At 42.6% G+C, this 27520-nt stretch overlaps 2 protein-coding genes across 7 annotated transcripts in view; one reads left to right on the top strand and one right to left on the bottom strand.

Moving 5' to 3' along the window:
• The window catches only part of ABCA1 (ATP binding cassette subfamily A member 1), a 95040-nt gene extending 81905 nt beyond the window's left edge, over positions 1–13135 (top strand). For all 5 annotated transcript variants that reach the window (XM_030466703.1, XM_030466699.1, XM_030466700.1 and 2 more), the window contains 20 exons: positions 173–362; positions 516–610; positions 958–990; positions 1572–1677; positions 2366–2440; positions 2819–2988; positions 3864–4041; positions 4587–4702; positions 4791–4935; positions 6194–6317; positions 6875–7004; positions 7135–7255; positions 7423–7485; positions 7936–8042; positions 8523–8664; positions 9929–10063; positions 10809–10912; positions 11038–11130; positions 11304–11547; positions 11725–13135. In XM_030466703.1, coding sequence (XP_030322563.1) covers positions 173–362; positions 516–610; positions 958–990; positions 1572–1677; positions 2366–2440; positions 2819–2988; positions 3864–4041; positions 4587–4702; positions 4791–4935; positions 6194–6317; positions 6875–7004; positions 7135–7255; positions 7423–7485; positions 7936–8042; positions 8523–8664; positions 9929–10063; positions 10809–10912; positions 11038–11130; positions 11304–11547; positions 11725–11865 — 2512 coding nt within the window. In that variant the 3' untranslated portion in view covers positions 11866–13135. The remainder of the gene's footprint in view (positions 1–172; positions 363–515; positions 611–957; positions 991–1571; positions 1678–2365; positions 2441–2818; positions 2989–3863; positions 4042–4586; positions 4703–4790; positions 4936–6193; positions 6318–6874; positions 7005–7134; positions 7256–7422; positions 7486–7935; positions 8043–8522; positions 8665–9928; positions 10064–10808; positions 10913–11037; positions 11131–11303; positions 11548–11724) is intronic.
• A 3310-nt stretch (positions 13136–16445) lies between these two features.
• NIPSNAP3A (nipsnap homolog 3A) lies at positions 16446–25694 on the bottom strand. 2 transcript variants are annotated; one of them, XM_030466706.1, is made up of 6 exons: positions 25548–25694; positions 21322–21529; positions 19690–19851; positions 18028–18177; positions 17581–17667; positions 16446–17472 (listed from the first exon to the last, which is right to left on the bottom strand). In XM_030466706.1, the coding sequence occupies exons 1-6, from the start codon at positions 25623–25625 to the stop codon at positions 17396–17398; spliced, it is 762 nt and encodes a 253-aa protein (XP_030322566.1). In that variant the 5' UTR covers positions 25626–25694; the 3' UTR covers positions 16446–17395. The 2 variants fall into 2 exon arrangements, with proteins under 2 accessions (XP_030322566.1, XP_030322568.1); XM_030466708.1 differs by lacking the exon at positions 18028–18177 and having other exon boundaries at positions 25548–25692.
• Between the last annotated feature and the right edge of the window lie 1826 nt (positions 25695–27520).

Here is a 27520-nt window from a genome sequence, read left to right as displayed (position 1 = left end):
CTGCAGAGCCTGGTCTGTTGCTGTGAACTGTGTGTCTCAGTGAAGTCAGGCTCCTTTGAAAAACAGCCTGCCTCTTCTGGGATCTGTGGTGTCTGTTATTTAAATGCCAGGTAAGAAAAGACCGTCACAGTTGTTTATAAAACTGTTCTGCGTTGCCTCTTTCCTGACTCAGAGACACTCCTTGCATGGTGGGGCAGAAGGAATGGGCCACTGCTTTGGTCCCAGACTCAGTCCTGGACATATTCTTGAAAGGCAACTGGACCATGGAGGACCCATCCCCATCTTGTGAGTGCAGCAATGAGAAGATCAAGAAGATGCTGCCTGTATGCCCACCTGGTGCAGGTGGGCTGCCACCCCCACAGGTAGGAGGGAGCTCGGTGGTGCTGCAATGAGTGATGCTCCTGGAGTGCAGGTTGGCTGTGTTATTCTTGTGTGTAGCACTGCACATGGTTCATTTGACTTAGCACTTGCATTTCCTGACTGTTGTTTATCTGTGTTTTCCCTGGTGATGCCAGCTTGTGCAAGACACTTCTGACATCCTCCAGAACCTGACAGGACGCAATATATCAGACTACCTGGTGAAGACCTATGCACAGATCATTGGGAAAAGGTAGCTGTTAAACACTCTTTCTTCCCTTCCTCCCCACCAAATGCTGCTTGCTGTATTGGGAATGCTGTATAGCTCAGGCAAATATATCTGGACAACTCAAACTCTTCTGCTTGTTTAGTGATGCTTTGGCAGCTCTCAGGGGTGTGTGTCCTGAGCTTTGTAGGCAGAGTATGGTAAAAACCTGGGCACCATACCTAGGGATTTCAATGAAGAGGGGTGGTGGGACATACACCAGATGTGAGAGGCTGTTACACTCTCTTCCCTGGCCTCATGCGTGCAGCACTGGTAGGTCTGTCTCTCATTTTGTTTCAAGTATTGTACTCTGGCTTTATTTTCTGTCTCTACAGCTTAAAGAACAAGATCTGGGTGAATGAGTTCAGGTGAGATTTCTTTCTACTGCTTTTCTTTTTAGCTTGTATGTATCCACTGAGCCTTGAACATGATATTAAGCAGTACAGACTCACCTCACTTTGCAGGTTTTTTTTCTGTGACTCTTAACTACCAGATGTTTAGGGAGCATGTTTAAAGATAAAAAGGGACAACCTCAGAGAACATCACTGAAAAGCATGCCTGCCTTATTCAGAGGGCAGTATTGGCTTGGAAGGATTTGCAGGATCAGCCTCCCAATACTCTATCCTGGGAGGTGCTCTTCTTCCGAGCAAAGGAAGTGGGGAGATGCCCTGCTTTGACTGCACCAGCAATAGAAGATAGCTGAATTTGTTAAATGGAAAACCACAGCAAGCAATCATAAGATGGGTATTTAACAGCAGAAACAAGGAGTAGGAGAGATCATGGCTTAGCAGCAGTGTAGGAAGATCAAAGTCACCCTGTCAAGTAAGAGCTGGAAACACTTGCCTTGGATATAGTGTAGGAGACATCTGGAGGGGTGGAGGAGGAGTGGCATTTTCTGGAGATCAGTGAGCAATGAGATCTTAGTATCACTCTCTGTCTCAACTTTCAGGTATGGTGGCTTCTCTTTGGGAGCCAGCAGTTCCCTCATGCTTCCTCCAAGCCATGAAGTCACTGATGCCATTAAACAGGTGAAGAAGATCTTTGAGTTAGCACAGGTGAGCAGCTGTCCCCTTAAACTCAGGATGCATTTATGTCCATCCTCTTACTTAGGAGGTGTCTTGAAAGCTATAAAATGATGAGTGTGTCAGCCATGGCTTCTCTTCATTTCCTCTTAGCTAGGGTCTCCCAAGCAGATGTCTGGTATCAGCAGAAGGATTGGGGACACCCTTAGCTGTGTTTTATGCAGCCCACATTGTTGATGTTGGTTCTGCCTACCACTAGCTGCAAACCAGTGGGAATTACAGGCACCTCTGAGTGTTTCATGGCAGAATGGGGTGGCCTATGTCAGGGAATTAACAGGGGTTTGCCACCTCCTTCAAAACCTCACTTGAGCCCTCATGTGCATAGTTTGCCTGAGTTTAGAAGAGAATTTGGGCCATTACTTTGTTCTGAGTCTGCCTGTGGGCTCTCTGAAAGTTGACTGCAACCATGATTAATGCTTATTTCTGGGAAAAAAGCAGGCCTGAGGCTGACGTCTCTTACCAGTGGGACTGCAGAAGGGAAAGGGTGCAATTTCTCAGCAATTTCTCAGCCTTCTTACCACCTCCAGCTTGGCTGATAACAGGCTACAGGATAGAAGGGAAGCTGTCAGAGCTGTGACAAGCATAGTGTGACCCTGCAAGACTCCAGGACACAAATAAGGTATTCTCAGAGGGGAAGTAACTCTCCCTTTGATGTTTACAGGGAAGTTCTGGAGATCGGTTTCTCAACAGCCTGTCAAGTTTCATGAAAGGCTTGGATACAAAGAACAATGTGAAGGTAAATTAACCAGTCCTCACCGCTTTGCCTGCTTTTTGAATTTCTGGTAACCTCAAATTATTTTTAGTTAGTAATTTCCTAGCAGTTTGCCTTGAACAACTGTGCAGACCAGAGCTCTCTGTATTTGCTAGTGGAACAAATATAGCTTGTATTCTTGAGTGGGATTCCCCAAAATCTGGTGCCCCCTTGAAGTCTAGCTCTAAGGCCCAGGAAGGAGATCAGTGCTAGCTTCCAGCAGCCTCTTGTGGTTATTGATCAAACTGTATGTTCTGTCCCTATATCCCCTCTATAGAGGAAGAGATGTTCTGCAAGGCTCAGGAGCCCATTGGGTATCTGATATACTTGGTGCCTTTCTAATGCTGATGTGATCTCTTACAGGTGTGGTTCAACAACAAGGGATGGCATGCCATCGCCTCCTTCCTGAATGTGATCAACAATGCTATCCTTCGGGCCAACTTGCAGCAGGGCAAGAACCCTAGTGCTTATGGGATCACTGCCTTCAATCACCCACTCAACCTCACCAAGCAACAGCTCTCTGAAGTGGCTCTGTAAGTCCTGGTGTGAATGTGAATAGGTTTGGGCTCATCAGCTGCTGATTACTGAAAAAAGGCAACATGGGAGCTGCTAGCCTCACTGGCTGTCACTTGGTGACCTGTGGCATTTAGGCTCTAACTTTCTGGCCTTATTTGTTGTGGTCCGGGCAGGTGGCAACACATGCTGTTGAGCAGCAATGCCCTGCAGGCTTTTTGTCTCTCCAACTCCCTGAAGCTGCAGTTCCTAAGAACCAGTGTAATTTTTGGTGGCCTTCTGCCACTTGGTAAATTCCACTCGGCCATATCCAGAAGGGCACCTTTCCATGAATATATCGTCATTCTATTGTTCCAAGGTGCCACCATTAGACTAGTAACCATTGATAGATACTGTTCAGTTTTGCCCACTGTCTCAGCCTGGGGCACACAGAAGTGCTCAGGGCTTACTCCAGTGAGGCAGTGATAAGTCCACTCCTACCACAACCTGATTCAAAACTCATGAGCTGTCTGCGGATACATTCCTCAAATCTTAGGGCAGTGGCAGATGACTGTCAGATACCTCTGAACATTAAAATGACACACACAAAAAGAGAAAGTCCTGACAACCCTAAGAAATGCATTAAGTGGGAAATAAATTGGTCCTGATAAGGAAGACAGCAGGCAGTCTATCATACCTAAGTTACCAACCTATTTCCAGGTTGTCCTTGAGACGTCAACAGGCTGTCTATGTTTTCTTGCTGAGTTAAAGACAGCCTGATGTAGTAACCTTTTACCCTGGAAAGGAAGCACAAAAGAAAGCAGAATGGTTTCTGTATTGTCCTGCATGTCCTGTCTTGTTTAATTTCAAAGAAGCCAACATCAGCACTTTGCTTTCTTTTTTTGTGTGTGTTCAGGATGACCACCTCTGTGGATGTCCTAGTCTCCATCTGTGTGATCTTTGCCATGTCCTTTGTTCCTGCCAGCTTTGTGGTCTTCCTTATCCAGGAGCGTGTCAGCAAGGCTAAACACTTGCAGTTCATTAGTGGTGTGAAGCCTGTGATCTACTGGCTGGCCAACTTTGTCTGGGATATGGTAAGAAATTTACGAAGATTCCAAATTGTCCTCCATTCAGTGCCTGCAGGGTGTCAATGACACCGAAGTGCAACGTGCACTGAGGGCCAGTGGATGCCACATGGATTCAGTAAATGAGAACTGTGCCTGTGAATTCTGTGTTTATTCTCTTGGAAGGAGTTGTGGTTCACTTCAGTGGGACAAGGAATATGCAACAGAGGATGGAAGGGCAACCATAAGCTCAGTCATCAGCATCTGTGATGTCACTTTAAAATACCTGCCCCCAAATGTTTGCTTGTGTAGCTCCTTGTTCTGCTCTGTTCAAAGCAGTTTTTGTCAACTGTAGTTGAAAAAAAAGTCCATTGACTACTGCTGGAGGAACCAAGAAATATAAATTCATGTGTACTACATTGTTGTCCGCAAGTGTCACTCCCAAGAGTCTCCTGTTGGAAACATTTTTGGGAACACTGAAGAATTTTGAAAAACATTCATTCAGAGCAGAAAGACATCTTTAATTTCTTTTATCATCTGAAAACAAATCTAAAACCATATTTTTCACCTTCCAGTGCAACTACATTGTTCCAGCCACGTTAGTCATCATCATCTTCATCTGCTTCCAGCAGAAGTCCTATGTATCCTCCTCCAACTTGCCTGTGCTGGCTCTCCTTCTGTTTCTCTATGGGTAAGGGATTTCTCATCAGAAGGACGAGTGGGAAGACTCTTGGAATTGGAAGGTGCTTACCTGATGTTGCTTTCTTTCTTCTTGCCAGGTGGTCCATCACCCCTCTCATGTACCCAGCCTCCTTTGTGTTCAAAATCCCCAGCACAGCATATGTTGTGCTGACCAGTGTGAACCTCTTCATTGGCATCAATGGCAGTGTGGCTACCTTTGTGCTGGAGCTCTTCACCAACAACGTATGTTTTTTCCAGAAGCTACTAATTGTCTTGTGCTGCTACACTGTAGTTCCATGTTGATGCCATGTTGACTTTAACAGACAGTTCTTTAGAAAGACTGGCCCCAGGCCTCTACCAATGAGCTACTGCAGAAGTTTAAACACAGATTCTGATGGAAATGGGTTAGATCCCACTTCAGCAATGTCCACAGAATAGGTAAGGTGGGAAGGGACCTTCCAAGATTATCTACTCCAACCTCTGAGTAGGGTCAATTAGAGCAGGTTGCTCACAGCCATCAGATTTTGAACATTTCCAGAGACAGAGACTTCACAGCCTCTCTGGGCAACCTCTTGCAGTTCTCAATCACTCATAGGGAAAAAAAAAAGTATTTTCTTACATTCAAATAGATTTTCCTGTATGTTTCCATAAAGGTCAGTTTCCTTCTACTACAGGCCATTTGAAGCACACAAGCATTTAGTTGCCCTCAGTTTTGTCTCCTGTGGTAGGTACTTCTCTTAATTGTATTGAGAACTTAGCCACCTTACTTTAGTTTTTCCAAAGCCAGGTATCTACTGGAGAAGGTGCAACTTTCTCTCATGCCTACATGCAACACAAGAAGTCTTAGCAGGCCTCATTTAAAACCCAGTGATGTGAAGTGTTCCTTGTATAGGGATTGGTTGAGGATACCCTGTGGAAACTACCTGTTGATTGTAGCATTGTCTAGGGGCATTAATAGACATTGGTGATGGCCCCTTTTATTATGAGGCATATTTTAGCTTAGTACAAACATGTACATGGCAGAAAATAAGCGCAGGGTAGAACAAGAGCATCTCCTCAGTCTACTGTCAGTCAAACCTGTGGACTAAGTCAAAAAAATAAAAGGGTTAGAGCTTCTAGTATGGAACAGTATGGGAGGTGCTACTCAGAGCTTGTGAGATAAACAGTCTGTGCAACATGAGCTTTCCTGTCTCATCAACCTGTAGTGTTTCTGGATTTTATTGTTTGTAGATGCTGCTTTTTAGATGGGGAGCATTTAGAGAAATCTCTCCTTTGCTGCTGTTTTCTTGTATTTGTAGAACCCTGACCATCCAGAAAAAAAACACTGACCATCCAGAAGAGTCATGGCACTGGCTCTTCAGAGAGCATTTCTAATCTTTGATTTTTTGTGGGATTGCAGTGTTGGGGGAGGGAGAGGTCAATTACAGCATGGGTCACAGTTGGAAGGTGGGGCAATACTCTGCTGCTGTGCCTCACTGGCACTTGAATTATGTCTTAACAGAAGCTGAACAACATAAATGACATTCTGAAGTCTGTCTTCCTAATCTTCCCCCATTTCTGCTTGGGGCGGGGACTGATTGACATGGTGAAAAACCAGGCCATGGCTGATGCTCTGGAGAGATTTGGTAAGTGAGATTGCATACAGTCACAGGGATAGTGGTCTGAACTGAAAGTGAATGATTTGCGTCACAGGTCTGATCAAAGCTGGCACATCTTCACAGCTGTCCTCTTAAGGTTGTTATGAGGACTGAAGTGGGGGCTGGCAAGTAGATGCCCATATTTTTGAGTTACTAGGGGCATTAATTAAAAATGCATAAAGCCAACTGTATCAAGAGTCTCAGTAGGCCAAATGTAAGGAATGGCCGAGATTCTGAAAAGACGGATTATTTTTTTTTTATCTGGGATGCAGTTGTCAGGCCAGAATCGTAGGCTTTCTGTGTTTCACTAACCTTTTGGGAAGGTGGGCCAGCCCTTCTTTGGTAGAATAAATTTTCTGGGCATGAATCCCAGCTTCCTTCAGTAAGAAATATGCATGCCCCAGCTGGCCCTTTGTGTGGTCTGTCCCATTCCTCCTCCCAGTGGCTTCTCTCCAGTTGCCCTGTTGTCCAACTTGGTGAGCTGTTCAAGAAGAAATGCTAGTGTGCTGTGTGAAAAGGTGACCATGCTTCTGATCTCATGGCAGGAGAAAATCGTTTTGTGTCCCCTCTGTCCTGGGACTTGGTAGGAAGGAACCTCTTTGCCATGGCAGTGGAGGGTGTTGTTTTCTTCCTCATCACGGTGCTTATCCAGTACAGATTTTTCATCAAACCAAGGTAGGTTGTCAACTCCACCTCACCACTGTAATCAGGTGAACTTTCATTGATGTCCCTCATGAAGTGGGGAGACTATTAACTGTGGAAGCCATTATCTTCTGCTAAGGCTTTATCATGTTGCTTTTTCCAGGCCTGTCTATGCTAAACTGCCTCCTGTGAATGATGAAGATGAGGATGTAACCAGAGAGAGACAGAGGATAATTAGCGGAGGAGGGCAGAGTGACATCTTGGAAATCAAGGAGCTAACCAAGGTGAAGAGAAGTTCTGCATTCTTACAACTAGCATATACACTCCACAGTTTACCAGAAGCCTCATTCAGAGGAATTCAGTGGGATTAAGACTGGAGGGTATTTGGAGTGTTGAATACATATAATTATAGTTCTCTTTGTCCTTCTCATTCTTTTTATTCTGGTTTCAGATCTACAGAATGAAGCGAAAGCCAGCAGTTGATAGGATCTGTGTTGGAATCCCCCCTGGAGAGGTAGGCTCATCTGTCAAATTCATTGCTTTGCTATTACCACCGTATTTAAGAGCAACAGCAAAGGGTAGGGTAACATCAAAACCAGATGATTTTCAAATTACATCCCAGGAAATTGCCCAGAAGTTGAAGCAGTTTCTGATTTTGTCTCTCTCTGCCTCTGAAGGAGATACTGCACTCTCTGTCTGGGGTGAGAGGCCAAACTCTGGTACCCTCTGAGTTTTGGCACAGATGTATTATGGTGGCAATGCACCAAAGTGACACCATAGTTGGTTCCTTTTTCCAGACTAAAGATTTGTACTTGAAATGAAAGTCCAGAAGCGTTTTTCTGGGAATGCACCGAACACTCCCTTCAGCTGTCAAGTTTGCTCTCTCTCATCTTGTCAGCACTGCAAATGACATAGCTGAACAATGTTCTGAAATACACTCTCATCTGCTCTTTACTATCCCCAGTGCTTTGGACTTCTGGGAGTAAATGGTGCTGGCAAGTCATCCACTTTTAAGATGCTAACTGGTGATACAGATGTGACAGGAGGAGAAGCTTTCCTCAAAGGAAACAGGTGAAAGACCATTAATCTCTCCTCTTTCTGTCCTTCTCTTCAGCTTTATAGCCTTTGTTCTGTTTTTTGCAAGTCTAAACTCTATCCCACTTCTCCCTATTCCAATTCTTGGCATCTGTTGCAGCTCTTTGCCAAGTCTGGTAAAGTACTGCAGTGGCTTAGGAAAACTGATTTAGTCTCATAGTCATTTCTGACTGCCTGCCCCCTCACATTTGAATGTTATATAACATTCATTACAACATTTTATTTTTTAATTATATAATATGTATTTAATATATGAATCTTTTAAAAAATAAAATGGGGGGTGAGGACAGAGTAAATAATATGCAAATATGAGCAAATAATTTGCCTGAGACAGACTTCTAGGATGCTATTTTTCTGAGTTCAGCGATTCCAAAAACTGGTTTACTGTTCTCCTTTTAACCCCTAAAATAGCAGCATAGGTGTGAAATCCGAACAAAAGTTTATTTTCTTTTACAGTATCTTGTCCAACATCCAAGAAGTCCATCAGAACATGGGCTACTGCCCACAGTTCGATGCTGTTAATGAGCTGTTAACAGGGCGGGAGCACTTGGAGTTCTTCGCACTACTTAGAGGTGTTCCAGAGAAAGAAGTCTGCAAGGTGAATGAAATACCACAGAACCTACCCCAGTGACCAGATGTTCCTGCTTGCATGCATCCCCGCTGCAACACTTGCAATGTCATCATGTGAAGTTGCTGAAGATACTATATGATGAAATCTGCCCCCCTTTTCTAGAGCAAACCAAAGTTGCTGCGTTTTTTCAGTGCTGCCTGGAGAAGTGTGCTAAATGGAAGGGCAGATAGTTTGGGTCCTGCCTTCTCATAGTGGATGCACTTCTCCATTGAATGACTTCTTTCCTTTAAGAGTTTAAGGCCTGTGGAGCTGCAGGTCATGCAGAGCTTCACCTTCTGTCAAGAGTTAATTCTTTGAAGTCCAGGGAACAAACACCCTAAAGATTAACAGAAGCCTCATGCTGTCTGTTAAATCTTTCCAATTGATTGCACTGCATCACTGAAGTGCTGCTATTTCAGCATTCAGACATGGGGTTATACTAACAGTCTTTAGGAAATTAATGACAGCTGACAGTACCATACAGCACCCTTCTCAGTGCTGTTTCCTTAAATTAACAGCAGTTTTCTCTGTATGTGTCCTGCAAGCTGCACAACAGGAACTGCCATAGGTTAGGAAAGTGATGTTTGTGGTGCTTTGAATAGGGCCAGAACTGGTGCCTGATATGTGTCCAGGTAGCTTGAATACCTTCTTTGAGAGGAGTGATGGTGGGTGAAATCTGCAAGCTACTTCTAAGGTTGCTGGCGAGTTCCTCTGTGTGATGTTCCCACCAGACCCTTATGAAAACGAGACTCAGTTCTGGGTATGATCTGAGTCATAACTGAATTTCTTCATCCTAACACTTTGTAGTCCTCAGGGCAGCAATGCCTGCTTGTTGTCACCTGTCACAATACTCCTGGATAACAAACCCGTTCCTCCTCATCTGTCCGAAGGGCTAAGACACACAGTGGGATTGCTGTGTGTCAGGAGTGACCATGTCCCTGCTATAAGCCCGCAGCAACTAGAAAGCCAGAGCTGTGAAGAGTGCCACAGTGGTGATTAATGGTGGCTCAGCTGATGTTGAATTCATGCTCACTGCCCAATAAAATGCAGCCATTTGATTTTCCAGCTCTCAGGGGTAGAATTGCTTATATTCTGATCTAGAGGTGAATAGGGTGTTTCAAAACCCACAGCCATGCCACAATAGATCCTCAGATGAGTGGTTGAAAATGTAAAGTCAAAGCTCATAACAAAAAATGTCACCGTGTGAGGCTTCTTTGCTTGATTCAAGATGGTGGTGTGCTGTCTCTTGTAGGTTGGCGAGTGGGCAATTAGGAAACTGGGCCTCGTGAAATATGGAGAAAAATACGCTGGGAATTACAGTGGAGGGAACAGGCGCAAACTCTCCACAGCCATTGCCCTTATTGGAGGGCCACCTGTGGTATTTCTGGTGAGTTGTACAATCTTTGCTCATTAACATTGTCCTTAAAGAACAGAAAAATCAGGTTCAAATGAAGTCTAGATATTTCATGGCCAACTAATGCTTAAATACAAAGGTCATATGGAAATAAAGATGCCCTATATAAATGTAGGTGCAAGCTATAGTGTGCCTTCAGGTTTCAATTTCTAAAAAATCACTGGGGAAGTGGGGGGCTCCAATATTATGCCAGACTGTCAGCTCTGCAGCATCTTCACAATTTTAGTACTGCTGCAAATATTTTTAAATACATTTTTGAATACATCAAAAAAAGTAACAGCCTTCCTGCTGGGCAAAAGCAAATCTTACTATGCAGAAGAATCAGTCCTGTGTTCTTAATAATTCAGTGAAAATTGGAAATGTGTATTACAGAATTCTTTACAGGAAACTGAAGAACAAACCTTAAAATTACTTAAGTTCACAGTATAGGAGAAAGTAATCTAGCGCTCTATTTAAACAAGCTAATTGATTTTAACTTTAGATCTGGTATTTCAACTTGTTACAGTTACGGAATAAGCAGTACTACTCAGTTCTAAAATATATGGTTGCTAATTTAAAATTTTGAGCATAAATTACTTTCTCATTTTGCACAATTAGTCAAACTTGCTTCTTTTCAACTTTTCCAGTATGCATGATAAGAATGGACAAGTCATTTCAGAAATGAGGTATTTGTTTGTAGAATGTAACAACATAGTCTGTTTTTTGCATGTGATGGCAGGATGAGCCAACAACAGGGATGGATCCTAAAGCACGTCGTTTCTTGTGGAACTGTGCTCTGAGCGTAATCAAAGAAGGGAGATCAGTGGTGCTCACATCACACAGGCAAGTAGTGATGATTGTATCATACCTTGGGTTTTGCATCTACCAGGGCTAGATGCTAAACTTTGCTTGGCTGCTCTTCCCTTCACTGCTGCTTGCAGTGCTAATAAAGTTACTTCTGCCTACAGCATGGAGGAATGTGAAGCCCTGTGCACTCGGATGGCGATAATGGTCAACGGACGATTCAGGTGTCTGGGCAGCGTCCAGCATCTAAAGAACAGGTAGCTATTTTCACTTGTACCACAAAGTTCTCTGCATCTTGGGGGAGATTCAGTCAGACTTAACTCCTCACACAGTATATTCATTGAGATTCTGGCCATGGGAAATGTTGGATTTTAAGCTGCACTTTTATTTCAAGGACACTTGACTACTGTGCTGGCCTTCTTGTTCATAGGTTTGGAGATGGTTACACCATAGTAGTGAGAATTGCAGGGGCAAGCCCAGACCTGAAGCCTGTAGAGGAGTTCTTTGGTCATGCCTTCCCTGGAAGTGTCTTGAAGGAAAAGCATCGGAACATGCTGCAGTACCAGCTTCCATCTTCACCATCCTCCCTGGCCAGAATATTCAGTATTCTTTCTCAGAACAAAAAGAGACTCCATATAGAAGACTACTCTGTTTCTCAGACCACACTTGACCAAGTAAGTTTCTAGTAGCCTGTCTGCCACAAACCTCTTTGTGAGAGGTAGGAATAAATCCACCAGTTTACTGGACTTACCTTTTAAAGGGAATTTCAGCATAGTATTGAACTCCAGTGTATAAAATGCCCCAGGTTAATGAAAATACAGGGTGATGTGTGACGTGGCCTTTTTTTTTAGGTATTTGTAAATTTTGCTAAGGACCAAAGTGACGACGACCACACTAAGGACTTGTCATTGCACAAAAACCAGACTGTGGTAGACATTGCAATCCTCAATTCCTTCCTGCAAGATGAGAAGGTAAAAGAAAGTTGTGTGTGAGCCAACTTCAGCAAAGAAATGATAAGCAGAATCCAATTTCCTGTTCCTGGGATAGGATACTCACAAAGAAGAAGCTAGAGGAAGAGAAACTGGACACTCTACTGATAACCATTCAATGCAATGCAATTCAATGCAATGAAAACAGAAATTCCTTTACAGGGGCAGTGCCTCATGGAGTCGTACTGTTCTCAAGTGAAAGACTTGAACTTAGCTCATTACAGTATAACTCTGAAGCTGTGGTAAAGCACCCACCAGATGCTGTGGGATCCCAACCATGCCGTATCTTGCCATGTACGGTATGTTCTCACTAAATTGGCAGAAATTGTTCATTGAGGAATCATGGCCAGTGGTTATTTATAGATATTTTAGGCATGCATGTTTTAGTTTTTAAAACAATCATGTCAGGAGTGGGAATGACCTGGTGCTACATCCATTGCTGGCAATGAATGCACCAAGATAGTCAGTGGCAAGAAAATTCACCACCAGTGAACTAGGTTTTGAAAACTTACCTGACCAGCTGCTTTTCCTGGACTGCTGTAGGTCAGTTGGTGACAAATCTGGGGCCACAAAGCTGTACTCTACAAACAGGATGGCAAGAGGCAGGCCATCGTGTCTATACATCTCCGTAAGTTAGTGGTGATGCCCAGAACTGTGAACCCTGCAAATGCACAGGATTGTCCCACCAGCATCACAACCAATAACCTACTCTGACTAGGTTTTTGTGTGGCTAAGTACTCTCCGTCTCCTTTGAGGTACTGCAATAGCTGCATGAACACCTAATAGGAGGAAGTGGGTGAGAAGCAGTCCTAGGGTTTGGACCACAGCAACAAACTCAGTAGTTGTACAAGCTGCTAATGCCAAGAGCAAATTCTAAATCATGAGATGTCACTCACATATGCAATATCTGCTCTTTAATGCCTGCTTTGCACCAGAAAGGTACACATCATCTGGAGTTACTGCTTAGCACAAGCATGTTGCCATTTCTGGTTTTGCCAGATAAAGCTAGAAATAAGATGTAGATTTTTTTTTAACAGTATTATTTATGACTTTAAATAGGTAGGTAGCATAATTAGGGATTGAAAGTGCTTTCAGTTGATCTTTGTAGCCACAGTATTTCTTTACATTATGCCTGTGATGCTATGCTCTCATTCTATCCATTTAGCAATAGCTACATTCACGATCTGACCAAGTTCCAGATTCGAGCAATCAGCTGCTATCTGCAATTACTGCAAGTTGTTCATGTAAAATTTTCCCATTTGGGAACTGGTATCATGTAAGACTAATGCGTAAACTTTTACTTCTGTTGTGCAGTGTAGTTTCTGTCATTAGGTGATCCCTAACTGGAAAACACATCCTTCTTATACATGTGAAAATCTGCTTTAGTAAAAATCCCCTTCAAGAACAAGGTAGTTCAAAATAGTAATGCTAGTTATTATAAAGCCAGAATAATATTAGAGGGGATATTAAATGGTAACCAATTCTTGCTTGCACTGTACAGCAGTGATAGGAGAGAATTCTTTCTTTAATACACTTACAGGCCCCTCTGTCTTGCTTTTACATTCAGAAACAGGTTCAGTAATGTGGTTTGAATCCAGGCCCAGGTCCTGGCCTATTCCTGTATCTCATGCTTCCGCCTTAAGTACCTGTAACTGGTTCTGCACTTGTTCTTGATGCTACTCTGCCATGCATCTGTCATGGACCATTTCTTTCTGTGAATGCCCATAGCAGCCCAACAAACAGCAAAGAGGCTGGCATGAGCCAGAAAGAAGGCAGAGTACGTATTTCCAGGTGTGCTTGGTAACACTGACCAATTCAGCATATTTTAATATGCCAACAGTTAAATATTTAGCACAAGTTCCCAGTACCTGCTGTTTCCTGCCTTGGGATTAAGTAAGAGCTTACTACACGCTCTGCTGAAGTGCCTTTTTCATACTTTTTGTTGGTTTGATTTTCTTTTTTTTTTCTGTTTTTCTTTTTTTTTTCTCATCTGTATAATACATTGGTAAGGGGATTGAGAAAGGAGTGTAATGGGGATTGGCATACCTCACTTAAAACATGCTTTGTTATTACCTTTATGGCATAGTCACCCTATGGGGATGTGTTACAGGGTGATGGATACACCAGACATCCAGGTGCAGAAAAATTACTAACACCTGAGCTACAGCTATGACTTCTCTGTAACAGGCTGCAGGTATGTTATGGTATCATTGAAAAAAATAGTATGTATTAAAAATTACAACTGCTAAAAATCACTATTACAAATCAGCACTAAGTCACCGGAGTGAAGGCCTGAGTTTTGCACTGCATCAAACTAGTGCGTGTAGAACTAGAACAATTTCTAGGAGGATGCAGATTTGGTCCTGAATGGGCTGTGGTTTGCTCTTTTAATTGCTTGTGTAAATGATTAATTTAGCAGGAAACAAAAGTCACAGTCATCTTCTTTCCTGAGCTAGCTGAAAAGAGATTCTTGATTCCTATTCCCCTGTGACTGTCATGGTCATACAGAGTGTTATCTGTGATTAAATTTTACAGTAAACATGAATATTAACTGAACTGTTTCACAGTTCTTATCTGTCTTGTTTGTACTGAACAGACAGCATAACGCAACTCTGACATGAAGATTTGTCATAAGTTCAGGAAGCCACTAATTTACGCTTCTAAGTGTGTGTTGGGGGAAAAAAAACACTCTAGCATGACATACAGTGTATGAACCACTCTTGATAATGAAACTGCACTGAGATGTTAACTTATTTTAAAGTTTATTACTATTGACATGTTCCATCCTCTTTGTAGTATGTTTATATTTGAGTAAGGAGTTGTATTTTCCCCACAGGTAAACCACCACTTTGTGCATATCCCATATCCTTCCCTCCTGAATTATACTTAGTCCTTCATTCCAAGCACTTTATGCTATCTGTAATGGGATCTATTTTTGCACTGGAATATCTGTTAACTTTGCAAAAATCTAGAGATCTTTCACAACCGAAATTTGTAAGTTAAATCCTTAAGTGGATGTTTTCTCTAAAAGCAAGGAAAATGTATATTTGTATTTGCTAATATCTGTTATGTGAAGTATTAAAAGGCACTCTAATTGCCTTGTATTAAGTGAAAAATAAAGCTGTTCTGGCACCATTGGTCTGCAGAGAGTCTTGTTTGCTTATGTTCTTTTGAGAACTACTGCTAGTGGCTCATTTTGCCTGGTTTTGTTTTGTTGTGAACTTTGATGCATGATGTACAACCAAATTGCAGTATCTGCAAATTACAAGGGCCACATCTGATTTTCAGGTAAGTGAAGTGGCACAAGATTGAAAGGCAAATGCTACTTTAAGTTAGAATTTAGTAAATGGAAAGGTCTCCAGCAAGTCTGGAAAAAAGTGATTAGAGTAACTGTCAAATCCAGCTGCAGCGCCTAACAAATTTATATGGTGGAATCACCATCCATGGAAGTCTTTAAAGTCTCTGTAGATGAGGCACTTAAGAACATGTTCTAGTGGGCATGGTGATAGAGATATTGATAAATATATCTTTCTTATTTTATTGGGGGGGTGATGTTGGTGGCTGGGCATGGTGATCTTAAGAGGTCTTTTCCAACTGTGACAGTTCTGTGAATCTGGGTGTTTAAATCTCAAGTCAGGAGCCTGCCTCTGAGTACTTCCATTAGAGACACAGCAAGTTGACGCTGTTGGCAATTCTTCCTCCTCTTAACTAAAAAACCCTATACTTGTTTTCACTGACAAAGCAAAATGCTGTGTTTGAGTATAAAGAATCTGAAATGAACTAACCTTAACCAGTCCTTAGCTAATAATAAATGAAGATCACTACAGTTAATACTAGGTTGATTATGAAGAGCTGTTTATAAATGAGAGCAGAGTAATTGCCCAGTTGTTCAAAGGAAAGCTGGTTTTTAAGTTTTGCCTTCTATTGTCTGTAGTCTCACTGTCAACCAATTAAGTTCCAGAATCCAACCAGTTTGTGAAGTTATACTCAGCAGGAAAATTATGAAATAAGAAGCCAATTCATATTTCCTCTGTTTTCTGTTTTAATCATGTTGAATCAACTTGGTAGTGACAATTTTTCAGCCACCTATACCTCAAGAATTGATTTGTACAATACACAACAGTGGTTTCTGAAGTAGTGTGTGTTCCACCCTTAGAATGCTAAATGGCTCTGTTGGAGGAATGACAGTGAAGACTTGGGTGTAGGAGCTGGTTCCTGTCACATACTACCTTACTACAGCAACTGGATCCTATTTGTGCAATTGGATGTAAGCATAATTGCCCACAGCTGTTTTTTTAGTGCTTTTGATGAGATATTAATGGACTTCACAGTCATCATTAGGAAGAATGCATGAAAATAGTCAAGCAGAGATGTGAAATCAATTACTCAGGTCAGTGATTGATCTGTGGAAAAGCCTCCCAAGTGCTCTGTCAGTTCGTGACCTTTAAATAGGAGAAGAGGGGGCTCCATCCACTGCACATAAAACAAAAGTTTGACTTCTCAGCCTCTGTGCCCTCTGCCCTGCTGCTATTCACTCTAGCTTACTGGCTCTACAGTAACTATTACCAAGACTTGTTGGCAAAAATGCAAGACCTTCTGAATGCTGTACTTGGAGAATGTAGTTTATTGTTCCACAGTTTAAAAAGAGTAAGAGCTTGAGCTGCGAACAGTAAAAAATAATGCTTTATCCGCATTTATTTGGCTTTTAAGAGTCTGTCAGAAGTATTTCAAAGACTGTTAGCACATGTTGTAAGAGCAGATGAGTTGGTCTGCACAGTCGAACAAGAAGGACCAGTCCAATACCAGCACCCTAAACCAGTATTAAAATACCTAAGGCACAGCATTATGTATATAATCCACAGTTTTAATGAAATATTTACTGAACAAAAAAGGAAAGGGGTGATAACTCTAAACAAGATAGTGAGTAAATGCTCTTCTTGTGTTCATGGTCACCTACCACCTGACCAGCTTCACTGCAGCACCTCCTAGGAGCAATTCCAACCATGCTCATGTTTTACATTAGACAATAAAAAATATCCCAATGAGAAGTCTGATGAAAACATAACTGGGTAACAGATACATGGGAGCTCTCCTTTTTAAACCAGCACACACTATCCAAGATGTGATCATTGCAGGAGTTACCAAAGCATGTAATGAAAATTAAACCAGCCCTTAGCTGTAATGAGAGCACTTAACTTACTAGGTATGATAAGTGATCTAGCTGTGTAGGGAAGTATTAAGAACTCATAGGTTAAAACAAAAGATAACTGAAGTTCCGTTCATGCCATACATGATATGGGTTGGGTTCTTTATCCAGAAGGTGTAGGAACATCACCATAAACTTCTGTTTAGCATTTGCTATTAGAATGCAAAAATTTACTGACTTTCATTAGTGATAATTTTACATTCAGTTATTGTAAGCTGAAGATCAGTTGGCTGAGCTCAAGAGGGTATGACATTCCCTGTGAAGGTACTTCCTGGCAGCATTTCCATCTTGTCCTTTCTGCAGTCAGACACATCCTTTAGAAGCAGGTTATTTCAATGGTGAGCACTGCAGCGGAATTAGGAGCATATTTTGCTGGGACTCCAAGAATCTGACACTGTCCCGCACTGAAATTAATTGCATATTTAGTTAACAGTAATCCAGTGAGAAATAATAATTTTCTCAGCATGCAAGCAGGTAACTCTAGTGAGCTGTCTGGATCCATAAGCTCTTACCAGCTGCTACCACTCTTGCATCTTCATGGGCACTGTGCCTTCCCGCTGCCCGGTGATCTGGGCTCTCATTCCACCAGATGACATGAACTGAGAAAGTATAAATAGAGTCAGCTGATTACTTTTACTGCAATAAAACACATTCATTTAAGTTCTAGCACTCTGCCATTACCTTGTAGATGCCTTGCAACTAGCAGAAAAAAACATCCAGGAAAATGAGTAGTGGGATGATGCTTTGCTTAGCCTTCAAAATGTTTTAACTCTTATCAGATCTAATCGTCTTTTAGGTAGCAGTACACAAAACTGGATTCAAGGACTATTTACAGAACTCTGGTGACCCATACCAACACTTCCATCAAGCTGGCCAATCCTGATCCAGGACAAGGGCTTGCCCTTCTCCATCTGCCCCTTGCCATGCCAAAGTCTGTATTTAAAAAAATTGAACAGTACCTGTGTTGAGTAACCCATACTCAGTGTGGAAAACACCAATCAACCTGGTGTAGCCTGTGTTGATGTGAGCATTTATTGCTGCTTGAAATGCTTCACCCCACAATGCTGGCCCACCAGGCTTCATTTGGAAAGTCACCCATTCATACACTCCTGGAAGAAAAGGCAAAGGTGATCCTCAAGGAAGGAAATTAAATTAACATACTAACATACCAGCATGTCATGACCATGACATATATGTTGTGAAATCAATACTGGAAATCCCTGCCATCTGAGGGCAGTAGGACGTGAAACTGCCCCTTCTTCCCAGTGTGTACATCATCTCTCAGCACCCAGAGCTCAAAAAAGCACATAAAAGTGGCTGAAGGAGTGCAGATAGTTCAAGGGCAGTACTCAGACCCTAAGGAACAGAAGGCTTCAGACAAAGCGAAGCATAGTAATTTTCAGTGTTACCTGTAAATTTGTTGAGATTCAGGCTACTTTGCAGAAATCACAAATACTCATACATGTGTGCAGGATATGGATGGCAGATTGAATGATTCAAGGCAGCTTTTTCTAAGACTGGTGATGTTTTCTAGCATTGAAGTGGTTTATGATGTTATAAAAACCTCTTTCACTCATGGCAGTTGGTCAGAGCAAGATCTGAAGGCAGAGCTGACAGATCAGGACTAGCTTAGCATTTTTGCTCAGCTAAACAATCCCCCTCATTTGTAGACAAATGGCATGATTTGCCAAAAAACTCCAATCCTGCTAAAAGACATCTTTTCTGTCTCCTATCCCTTAAGTTACTCTATATCACAATTTCTGACACTTTAATAGAAAACTAGACCCTTGACATATGGTGATCTTTGTCTGGTCTCATTCTGCAGCAATGGGCTAGAAATAAATCAAAACAAAGTATTTGAAAAGTCATCTCTCTGTCCTGCTTTCAAATTCAGTTGTAACAGCAGAAAATTGAGAATCATAGGGAAATAAAGAAGAAAGATTGCTGTATCTATGCACATGTTGATGGCTAAAGCAAGGCCTGCTTGACGTCACTCTGCAATGAAGTTTACAAAAGTTCACGAAGTGGGGAACAGTCAATACTATTAATAGCACATTTGCTACAGAGAGAACTAAACTACATCAGGACAAGACATCTACACCCCACCAATGATTGTTACAAAGCATGCTTGACTTGCATGTATCTTTTAAAAGTAGGGATTATTTGTGTTTTTTCTTAAAACTACCAAATGTAAGAAGCAGAAACATCAAAGGAAATTGATTAAAAAAAACTTCTATGAAAGAGAACAAGCATTGTCTTTTGCGTCTACAGAAAATGCCCTCTCACAGAAAGATGGACAAAGCAAGTCTGGGATGACTGCTCTGACCACTACTACCTTGCTGTCTTTTTGCATGTTAGTTTAGGCAATTCACAACAAACCTTTTTTGCAACCTTACTGATCAGGGGTTTAGGCATTTACTAATATAAGATAGTGTAAAACCCCTCTTAAAAACTTAGTCCCTCATCAGTGTTATGTCACCTTTTTCACATGGTTGTATGTACACGCACTTGATACATAAGGGGTTATAAAGCCATGTAATATCTGGTTTAAATTTTAAACCATTTTTTGTTAGTTGGTCAGCAATAGTAACTTTAATCAGCAAAAGAGAAGATAAGCTCACCCCCTTCTTTTGGAGGCTTCCCAAGTTGACACCAGGGTACCAGATAAGCAACTTCATTGTGCTGCACTTCTATCAAGGGGAGAGCTTTGGAAAGGAATTTCTCCTGCCAGTCTTTGTCATTGGCTAGTGCATGCCGAACTGATGTTCTGTGAGCAAAATTATCTGTAAGAAAGGAAAAAAAAAAAACCAAACAAACCCAAACAAAAATATGAAAAAATGCCTTTACTTTCACCTCAAATCCAATCAAATATGCAATTACAAGGAAGCAAGTGGTACTTAAGTTTGAAACTCACATTTTCAAACAGTGTATTAGCTTGAATCAGATATGGTAGTTTCCTTTAATCTCTGAAAAAATCTTTGCTTTAACTCTGAGATTTAAGTGGTTTCAAGCCAACCCAAATTTTCCAAAGAACTTTGAAAAAAGAGTTAAAATATACTAAACAATGTTACTGTAAAGAAGAAATTCATATATGGCAGGGACTACTGGATGTGTCAACAGTTACCAGTGATAAGGAGACTTGTAGAAAGCATAGTGGATAAAGAAGTAAAGTGGAAAAGAAAATTCAGAAGGAATATTATGCTACTAAGAGAAAATAAAGAAATAAACTTGGGTTCTGGCTTATATAAAAGAAAACTAAAATAACAAGTGTAGGAGTAATTTTTGTTTGTTCCTCTGCATATCAAGTTATTAAATGCATAAAATCTAGACTCTACTAGACCCTACTTTTTTTTTTTTTTTTTTTTAAGTAAACCCAAATCCACTGAATTAAGAGTGTTGGAATTTCAACTGGCTAGTTTGCAGTGTCATCTTTAGCAGTATATTTATGCAGACAGCTTTCAATAAGGAAAAAAAAAAGCATCTCAGAATGGGAAGAACCCTGAAAATTATCAGTATCTTGGGACCAAGAGAAAAATATCCCATTTATTTTTTTTACTATTAAAAAATTATAAGCAGGGGTCTGATGAATCAAAGAGAAAGGATGTTGTACCTTATACATGTAAACACCATTAGGATACAAACAGAAATTGTAGGTTTTTCCTTAGTTTCCTATTTTAAAACCTGCTCATAGATTATGAAAAATGCATTTGTCTTTGCAGAAATAACAAGGCTGAAAACTTCTGAGAAGCAGGACAATTTATTTATCATAGGTGCATGTGAACTTGTAATGTTCCCATTGACAGGGGTACCTTCACCTCTCTAAGTCAAAAGAGGTGACCTTATTCTCAAAAGGTACCATAAATATGCTGTATTTCAGTGAGCAGACTGAGGTATTCAGAAATAAAATTTTCTACTTCAGCATACAGATGTACCCTGGACTGCAGCAGGTATACAAAGAAATTCTCCTAGGGTGCCTTCCCTCCATAACTGAATTATCAAGTTCTCTTGGGCTCTACAAAGTGCAAAGACTATTGTTTAAGAACAGTTGTAACACCCTTGTCCCAATAACTCAAAATTGCCCTGACAGGCTCTGCAGTGCTCTTTTCAGTAATCAGTACAGGAATAATATTTTTTGAACACTGTCCCAATAAGATCAAAAATTAAAGCCTGGTAAGCATTCTCCCCACCTTCTTGCCTAGGAGACAGAAAGCACAGAAAGAGAGCAGAGCGGTATACAGGTATGCTCAGCGTACCGTACTTCCACACATGGACAACCTTATTCATTGCTCCTAGCTCTGCTGACCAGAATCCCACCAGCTCCGAGTGAGCTGTGCGAAGGTGAAAGTACTTGTTGACCATTTCCACAAATTCCTTCATCTTTGATGGCTTAATATCATATGTGCGAATTTCATAGAAAATGCTATTATTTTGTCTGGGCCCTGTAGCAAACGATGCAAGTACCTGAAGAAAAAGAACTAGAGCAAATTAGCAAGACAAGAAACTGACCGCTACTAATTATTTCTAGACTTCTTTTAAGAGGCTACAGATTTTTTTTATTATGTTTAATTTTTTTAACTGGAAACTGTGCGAGGGAGTACTACATGATCTCTAGTACAAAAGTATCTTGTGACCTTTTCCCTTGGAAATATTTCACATGTGCATTATTTCCTGCAACTCTGTTAGGCAGAGAAACAGGCCATGATGCATCTTCTATTGGTTGAACTCAATTTTAAATATTTAGTTTAGTTTTAGTTTAAATATTAGCCCATAACAAACCAGTATTTTCCTCTTCTCATAGTCTCTCCTCAGGAATTTAGCAGGATGAAAAGCCAAAGCAATACATAGTGAGTTGTCTAAACACATTAATCAAACCTGAGGCTGCTGAAGCAACCACAGCAGTGAGAACATCAGCATCAGCTTGTGTTGCCTCTACTTGACCAGCTCACGCTACTGCAGCCTGGTTTATAATTAAAATATGACATCAGTTACTAGCAAATTACATATCATTGTCAAAAGAAAGAAGTAGATATAGATGCTTTGGAAAAGACTGATTCCTTCCAGGACCAGATTATTAAGTTCTGTATCTATGCTCTTCACTGGCTACTTCCCCAGGGCTGGTCCTGCTCCAGCTAGTAGATGAGCCCACCAGGGATGGAGCCCTGCTTGACCTTCTTTTCACAAACAGAGAGGAGCTGGTGGGAGATGTGGTGGTTGGTGGACGCCTGGGACTTAGCGATCATGAAATAATAAAGTTTTCAGTATTCAGGGATACAAGGAGGGTCGTCAATAAAACCTCGACGTTGGACTTCCGGAGGGCAGATTTTGGCCTATTCAGAAGACCTGTTCAGAGTATACCCTGGGAAACAGCCCTTGAAAACAGAGGGGTCCAGGAGGGATGGACGTACTTCAAGGAGCAAGTTTTGAAAGCACAGGAACAGGCTGTCCCAGTGTGCCGAAAGACGAGCCGGCAGGGAAGATGACCAGTCTGGCTGAACTGGGAGACTCTGAAAGAAATTAGGGTTAAGAAGAGGGCCTACCAATTATGGAAAAAAGGGCTAACTACTCAAGAGGAATTTAGGAATATAGTTAAGTCATGTAGAAAGAAAATCAGAGAGACAAAGGCACAATGTGAACAGAATCTCACCACCTCTGTGAAGGATAACAAAAAGTCCTTCTACAAATACATCAGCAGCAAAAAAAGAAGGGGCAAGGAAACCTCCATTCTTTACTGGACACGGGTGGGAATATAGTTGTCAAAGATGAAGAAAAGGCTGAGGTATTTAACACCTTCTTTACCTCAGTTTTCAAAAGAAAGACAGGTTACCCTGAAGACAGATGGCTTCTAGAGCTTATAGAAGGTGACAAGAATCTAAACAGCCCCCCTGTAATCCTGAAGGACACAGTCAGTGACCTATTGAGATGCTTGGATCCCAACAAGTCTATGGGACCAGATGGGATCCATCCAAGGGTGATGAGGGAGCTGACAGAAGAGCTTGCCAAGCCTCTCTCTATCATCTACCAACAGTCCTGGCTCACTGGGGATGTCCCAGATGGCTGGAAGTTGGCAAATGTCACAGCAATCCACAAAAAGGGCCGGAAAGAGGACCCAGGAAACTACAGGCCCGTCAGCCTGACCTCAGTGCCTGGCAGGGTCATGGAACAGATCATCCTCAGTGCAATCACACAGCACCTGCAGGATGGGCAAGGGATCAAACCCAGCCAGCACGGGTTTAGGAAGGGCAGGTCATGCCTGACCAACCTCATCTCCTTTTATGATCAGGTGACCCGACTGGTGGATGAGGGGAAGGCTGTGGATGTGGTCTACCTGGACTTCAGCAAAGCGTTTGACACCGTCTCCCACAGCATCCTCCTGAAAAAACTATCAGCCCACAGCTTGGACAGGAGCACCCTGTGCTGGGTTAAGAACTGGCTGGAGGGCCGGGCCCAGAGAGTGGTGCTGAACGGGGCTGCATCCAGTTGGCAGCCAGTCACTAGTGGTGTCCCCCAGGGATCAGTGTTGGGCCCAGTTCTGTTCAATATCTTCATTGATGATTTAGATGAGGGGATTGAGTCCATCATCAGCAAATTCGCAGACGACACTAAGCTGAGGGGGAGTGTCGATCAGCTGGAAGGCAGGAGGGCTCTGCAGAGGGACCTGGACAGACTGGAGAGTTGGGCTGATTCCAATGGGATGAGGTTTAACACGGTCAAGTGCCAGGTCCTGCACTTTGGCCACAACAACCCCATGCTTGGGGTTGGGGACAGGCTGGGGGACAGAGTGGCTGGAGAGCAGCCAGGCAGAAAGGGACCTGGGAGTCTGGATCTACAGGAAGCTGAACATGAGCCAGCAGTGTGCCCAGGTGGCCAAGAAGGCCAATGGCATCCTGGCCTGTATCCGGAATAGCGTGGCCAGCAGGTCCAGGGAAGAGATTCTGACCCTGTGCTCAGTGCTGGTGAGGCCACACCTTGAGTACTGTGTCCAGTTCTGGGCCCCTCAGTTCAGGAAGGATATCGAGGTCCTGGAGCAGGTCCAAAGGAGGGCAACCAGGCTGGTGAAGGGACTCGAGCACAGGCCCTATGAGGAGAGGCTGAGAGAGCTGGGGCTGTTCAGCCTGGAGAAGGAGGCGGCTCAGGGGAGACCTCATCACTCTCTACAACTCCCTGAAAGGAGGTTGTAACCGGGTGGACGTTGGTCTCTTTTGCCAGACGACTTTCAACAAGACAAGAGGGCACGGTCTCAAGTTGTGCCAGGGTTATTTTAGGTTAGATATTAGAAAGAATTTCTTTATGGAGAGAGTGATCAGGCATTGGAATGGGCTGCCCTGGGAAGTAGTGGGTTCTCTGTCCCTGGAGATATTTAAAAAGAGACTGGATGTGGCACTTAGTGTCATACTCTAGCAACCGCAACGGTGGTTCAAGGGTTGGACTCGATGATCTCTGAGGTCCCTTCCAACCCAGCCAATTCTATGATTCTATGAAAACCAGCTTTCTATTCATATAACACAAACCCCTTCAGAAGTCCCAGAATACGATTACTTTTGCAACTGCCTCAATAACCTACTCAACTCTCAAAAAAACCCAGGAAAATTAAGGCTAAACCAGATCTTTGGCCTTTGCCTGTATTTGCAGAGAGGTGGTTTCAGAACAGATTTTGGAAGCGACTTATTTCACAAACATCAGCAGGCATGTGCACTGTACATCTCAAGCCACAAAACACAAATAGCCAAGACCAGCAGCCTTGTTTCCTCGCGACCCTGTGGAGCACCACACATCTGATTTTGGTTGCTACATGTCACTTTGCTTTGTTTAGCATTTACAGTTTCCAAATTTCTACATGATCCTGGGTAAACCGAGATCCTACACACAGCAAGACAAGAGGGCACGGTCTTAAGTTGTGCCAGGGGAGGTTTAGGTTGGATATTAGAAAGAATTTCTTTACTGAGAGGGTGATCAGGCATTGGAATGGGCTGCCCCGGGAAGTAGTGGATTCTCCATCCCTGGGGATATTTAAAAAGCGACTGGATGTGGCACTCAGTGCCACAGTCTAGCAACTGCAACGGTAGTGGATCAAGGGTTGGACTTGATGATCTCTGAGGTCCCTTCCAACCCAGCCAATTCTATGAGTCTATGATTCGATGATTCTGTGATTCTATGATTCAATCACGACAGCAGTCATATGTCAGAGACCCATTCAGTGCCGGATTTCCGCAGGGAAAAACAAGCCTGAATGTTTCCTGTCGCTCAAGCAAACACTGGACCGCTACCGGACCCCCTCTCCCGTCCACAGAACACATCACACGAAATTGAGAAGACCTGTACGACTTCGAGACAACAGCAGGCCGGAGGGCAAGAACCGCGGACGGGACCGCCAGGCACCGTCGGCACAAGCCCCGCCCCTCAAAGACCGGGACACGCCCCACGCCCCCTCCCCTCGCCCCCACGGCCTGGTTTCACTCTGCCGCCGGGCCCTGGGTGTTACCTGAGAGCAGGGCCGGGCCCGGGCCAGGCGGGCGGCGGCGGCTGCGAGGGGCTGGCGGAACGCCCCCGGGGACAGCATGGCGGGCGGCAGGCCGGGCGGAAAGCGTAAGCAGCATCAGGCGTCGATGGCGGGGAGGGACGGGACCAGACGGGGCGGTGCGATGGGCGGGCCCTTCCTCGTAGGGCCGGGCCCTGGGGCTGCCAGTCGCGGTGCGTGAGTTTCCAGCGAGTTGGCTGCAGCGAAGGGTATGTAATTCCTGTTGTTTATTCTACTGGAGAGAGGTGGAGGGACGGATGGATTCAGGAATACATGGATGCAGGAATGCATGGCTGAGGAGAAATACATTTCCAAGTGACCAGGCTTCAGTAATTGAAATCTGTTATCCCTGTCTCTCCCTGTGTGTTGAATGCAATGTAAATGTATCCTGATTGCCTGTGGAGACCTGGGACTCTTTATCCCTCACAGATTTCTCTGGGGAAATCACTCAGGAAATCACCTTACTTTGCATTTGCAGCATCACACTTCAGATTGTGCTGATGCCAATCCTCCACCCGCAGTCTTCCTCTGGAAGTAAACCCTGTTGTTTTTTCTGTAGTGTTCTTTGGGGTAAATCCAAACTTTTTGCCAAGCACTGCCACTCCATTACAGCTGTAAGCCCAGCTACATAGTTCTTACTACCACATGGTTACCCAGGGGTGGGATTTTGTGGTGGCTGAGACTGAAGATTTTTGTGGAATTAAGTATTGGCCAAAACAAATGTAAAGGTCAAAGTTCCATTGGTGTTAGTGCATCCACTGTTTCTCCCATACAAAAAGTTTCCTAGTAAAGAGTGGTTTAGGGAAGACTGCATAAATTAAGAAGGCAATAATGTTCATAATTCCTCTTAATAGGACAGCATATTCCTTCCTTCACTTTGAGTAATTGATTTTGAAGTCCTCTGCATAGAATTAATGTGAAGAGAGAAATTAATGCTTATGGAATTTTCATTATTTTCCTCAATTACAGACGATTTTTTTTGTGTTAAAGACAAGCACAGGAAGACCGATTGTCAAAGTTGAAATGAGATAGAAAGGTAGTTCCAGCAAACACATCAAACGAGTGGTGTGGACAGAACAAAGCACCTGTATGGTATCTATGTTATATATCCATTTGCAAGTGGTATTCTTGGTTACATTTTTTATATCTGAAGAACTGAGCATGATACATGCTTAAGTGTTTTTGCAATATGTCATGAATAATTCTCACAGTTTCTACAGCAAAAATAGACATGAAGTCTTATTAATGGTGCATTTATTGCCAGTTAAAGATTTTTTTTAACATGTGGGTTTTTTCACTTATGAACAAGCTGGATTTCAGCTGAAGGCAGGGAATGAGATGTCAAACTCTGAAGTATTTAAAGCTCTCTTTTGTTTATCTTGTTATATGGATGAAGTAATGTTGTATATAGCCATGTTATGTTGGACTTATTCCTTCACATTTTAAAAGCTTTTATTTTTATTTTGACATATCCTGTGTTTTCTCTCTCATCAGGAATAGTCACACAAGCCAGGCTTTTACTTAACACTCACAAAAAGCAGGTTTTGTTCTTGCTAACCTGAATAGTCAAGAAGAAACTTTTATATTTCTTATTTGTAGTCAGGGATTAGAAAGGTAAACCTGACTTTCATATTTTGAGTTCAACAAAGTGCAAGCATTCTCTGAAACAATTTTGCAGCTGTTTTTACACAGCAAGAAAAATTGAGAAAACAGTTTCTGAGTGTAGTAATGACGTGTCTAAGATAAAAAATCATTGAGGAGGCAGTTCTTTCAGCTCTGCATTTTTGCTTGGAACTTGAACTTACTATACTCACTGGTATTTTCTCATTTGTGTTCTTGTAAAAGTTCAGGGAGAACACTATGAAAACAAATCAAGCTACGTGAGATAAAGGTGCAAGGCATGAAGTGGTGCTAACAATACACAGCATGGGAATTGT

The sequence above is a fragment of the Calypte anna genome, chromosome Z (assembly GCF_003957555.1).
Source record: "Calypte anna isolate BGI_N300 chromosome Z, bCalAnn1_v1.p, whole genome shotgun sequence".
In the NCBI taxonomy this organism is placed as follows: Eukaryota; Metazoa; Chordata; class Aves; order Apodiformes; family Trochilidae; genus Calypte; species Calypte anna.
This window is presented reverse-complemented; position numbering and strand designations above follow the sequence as displayed.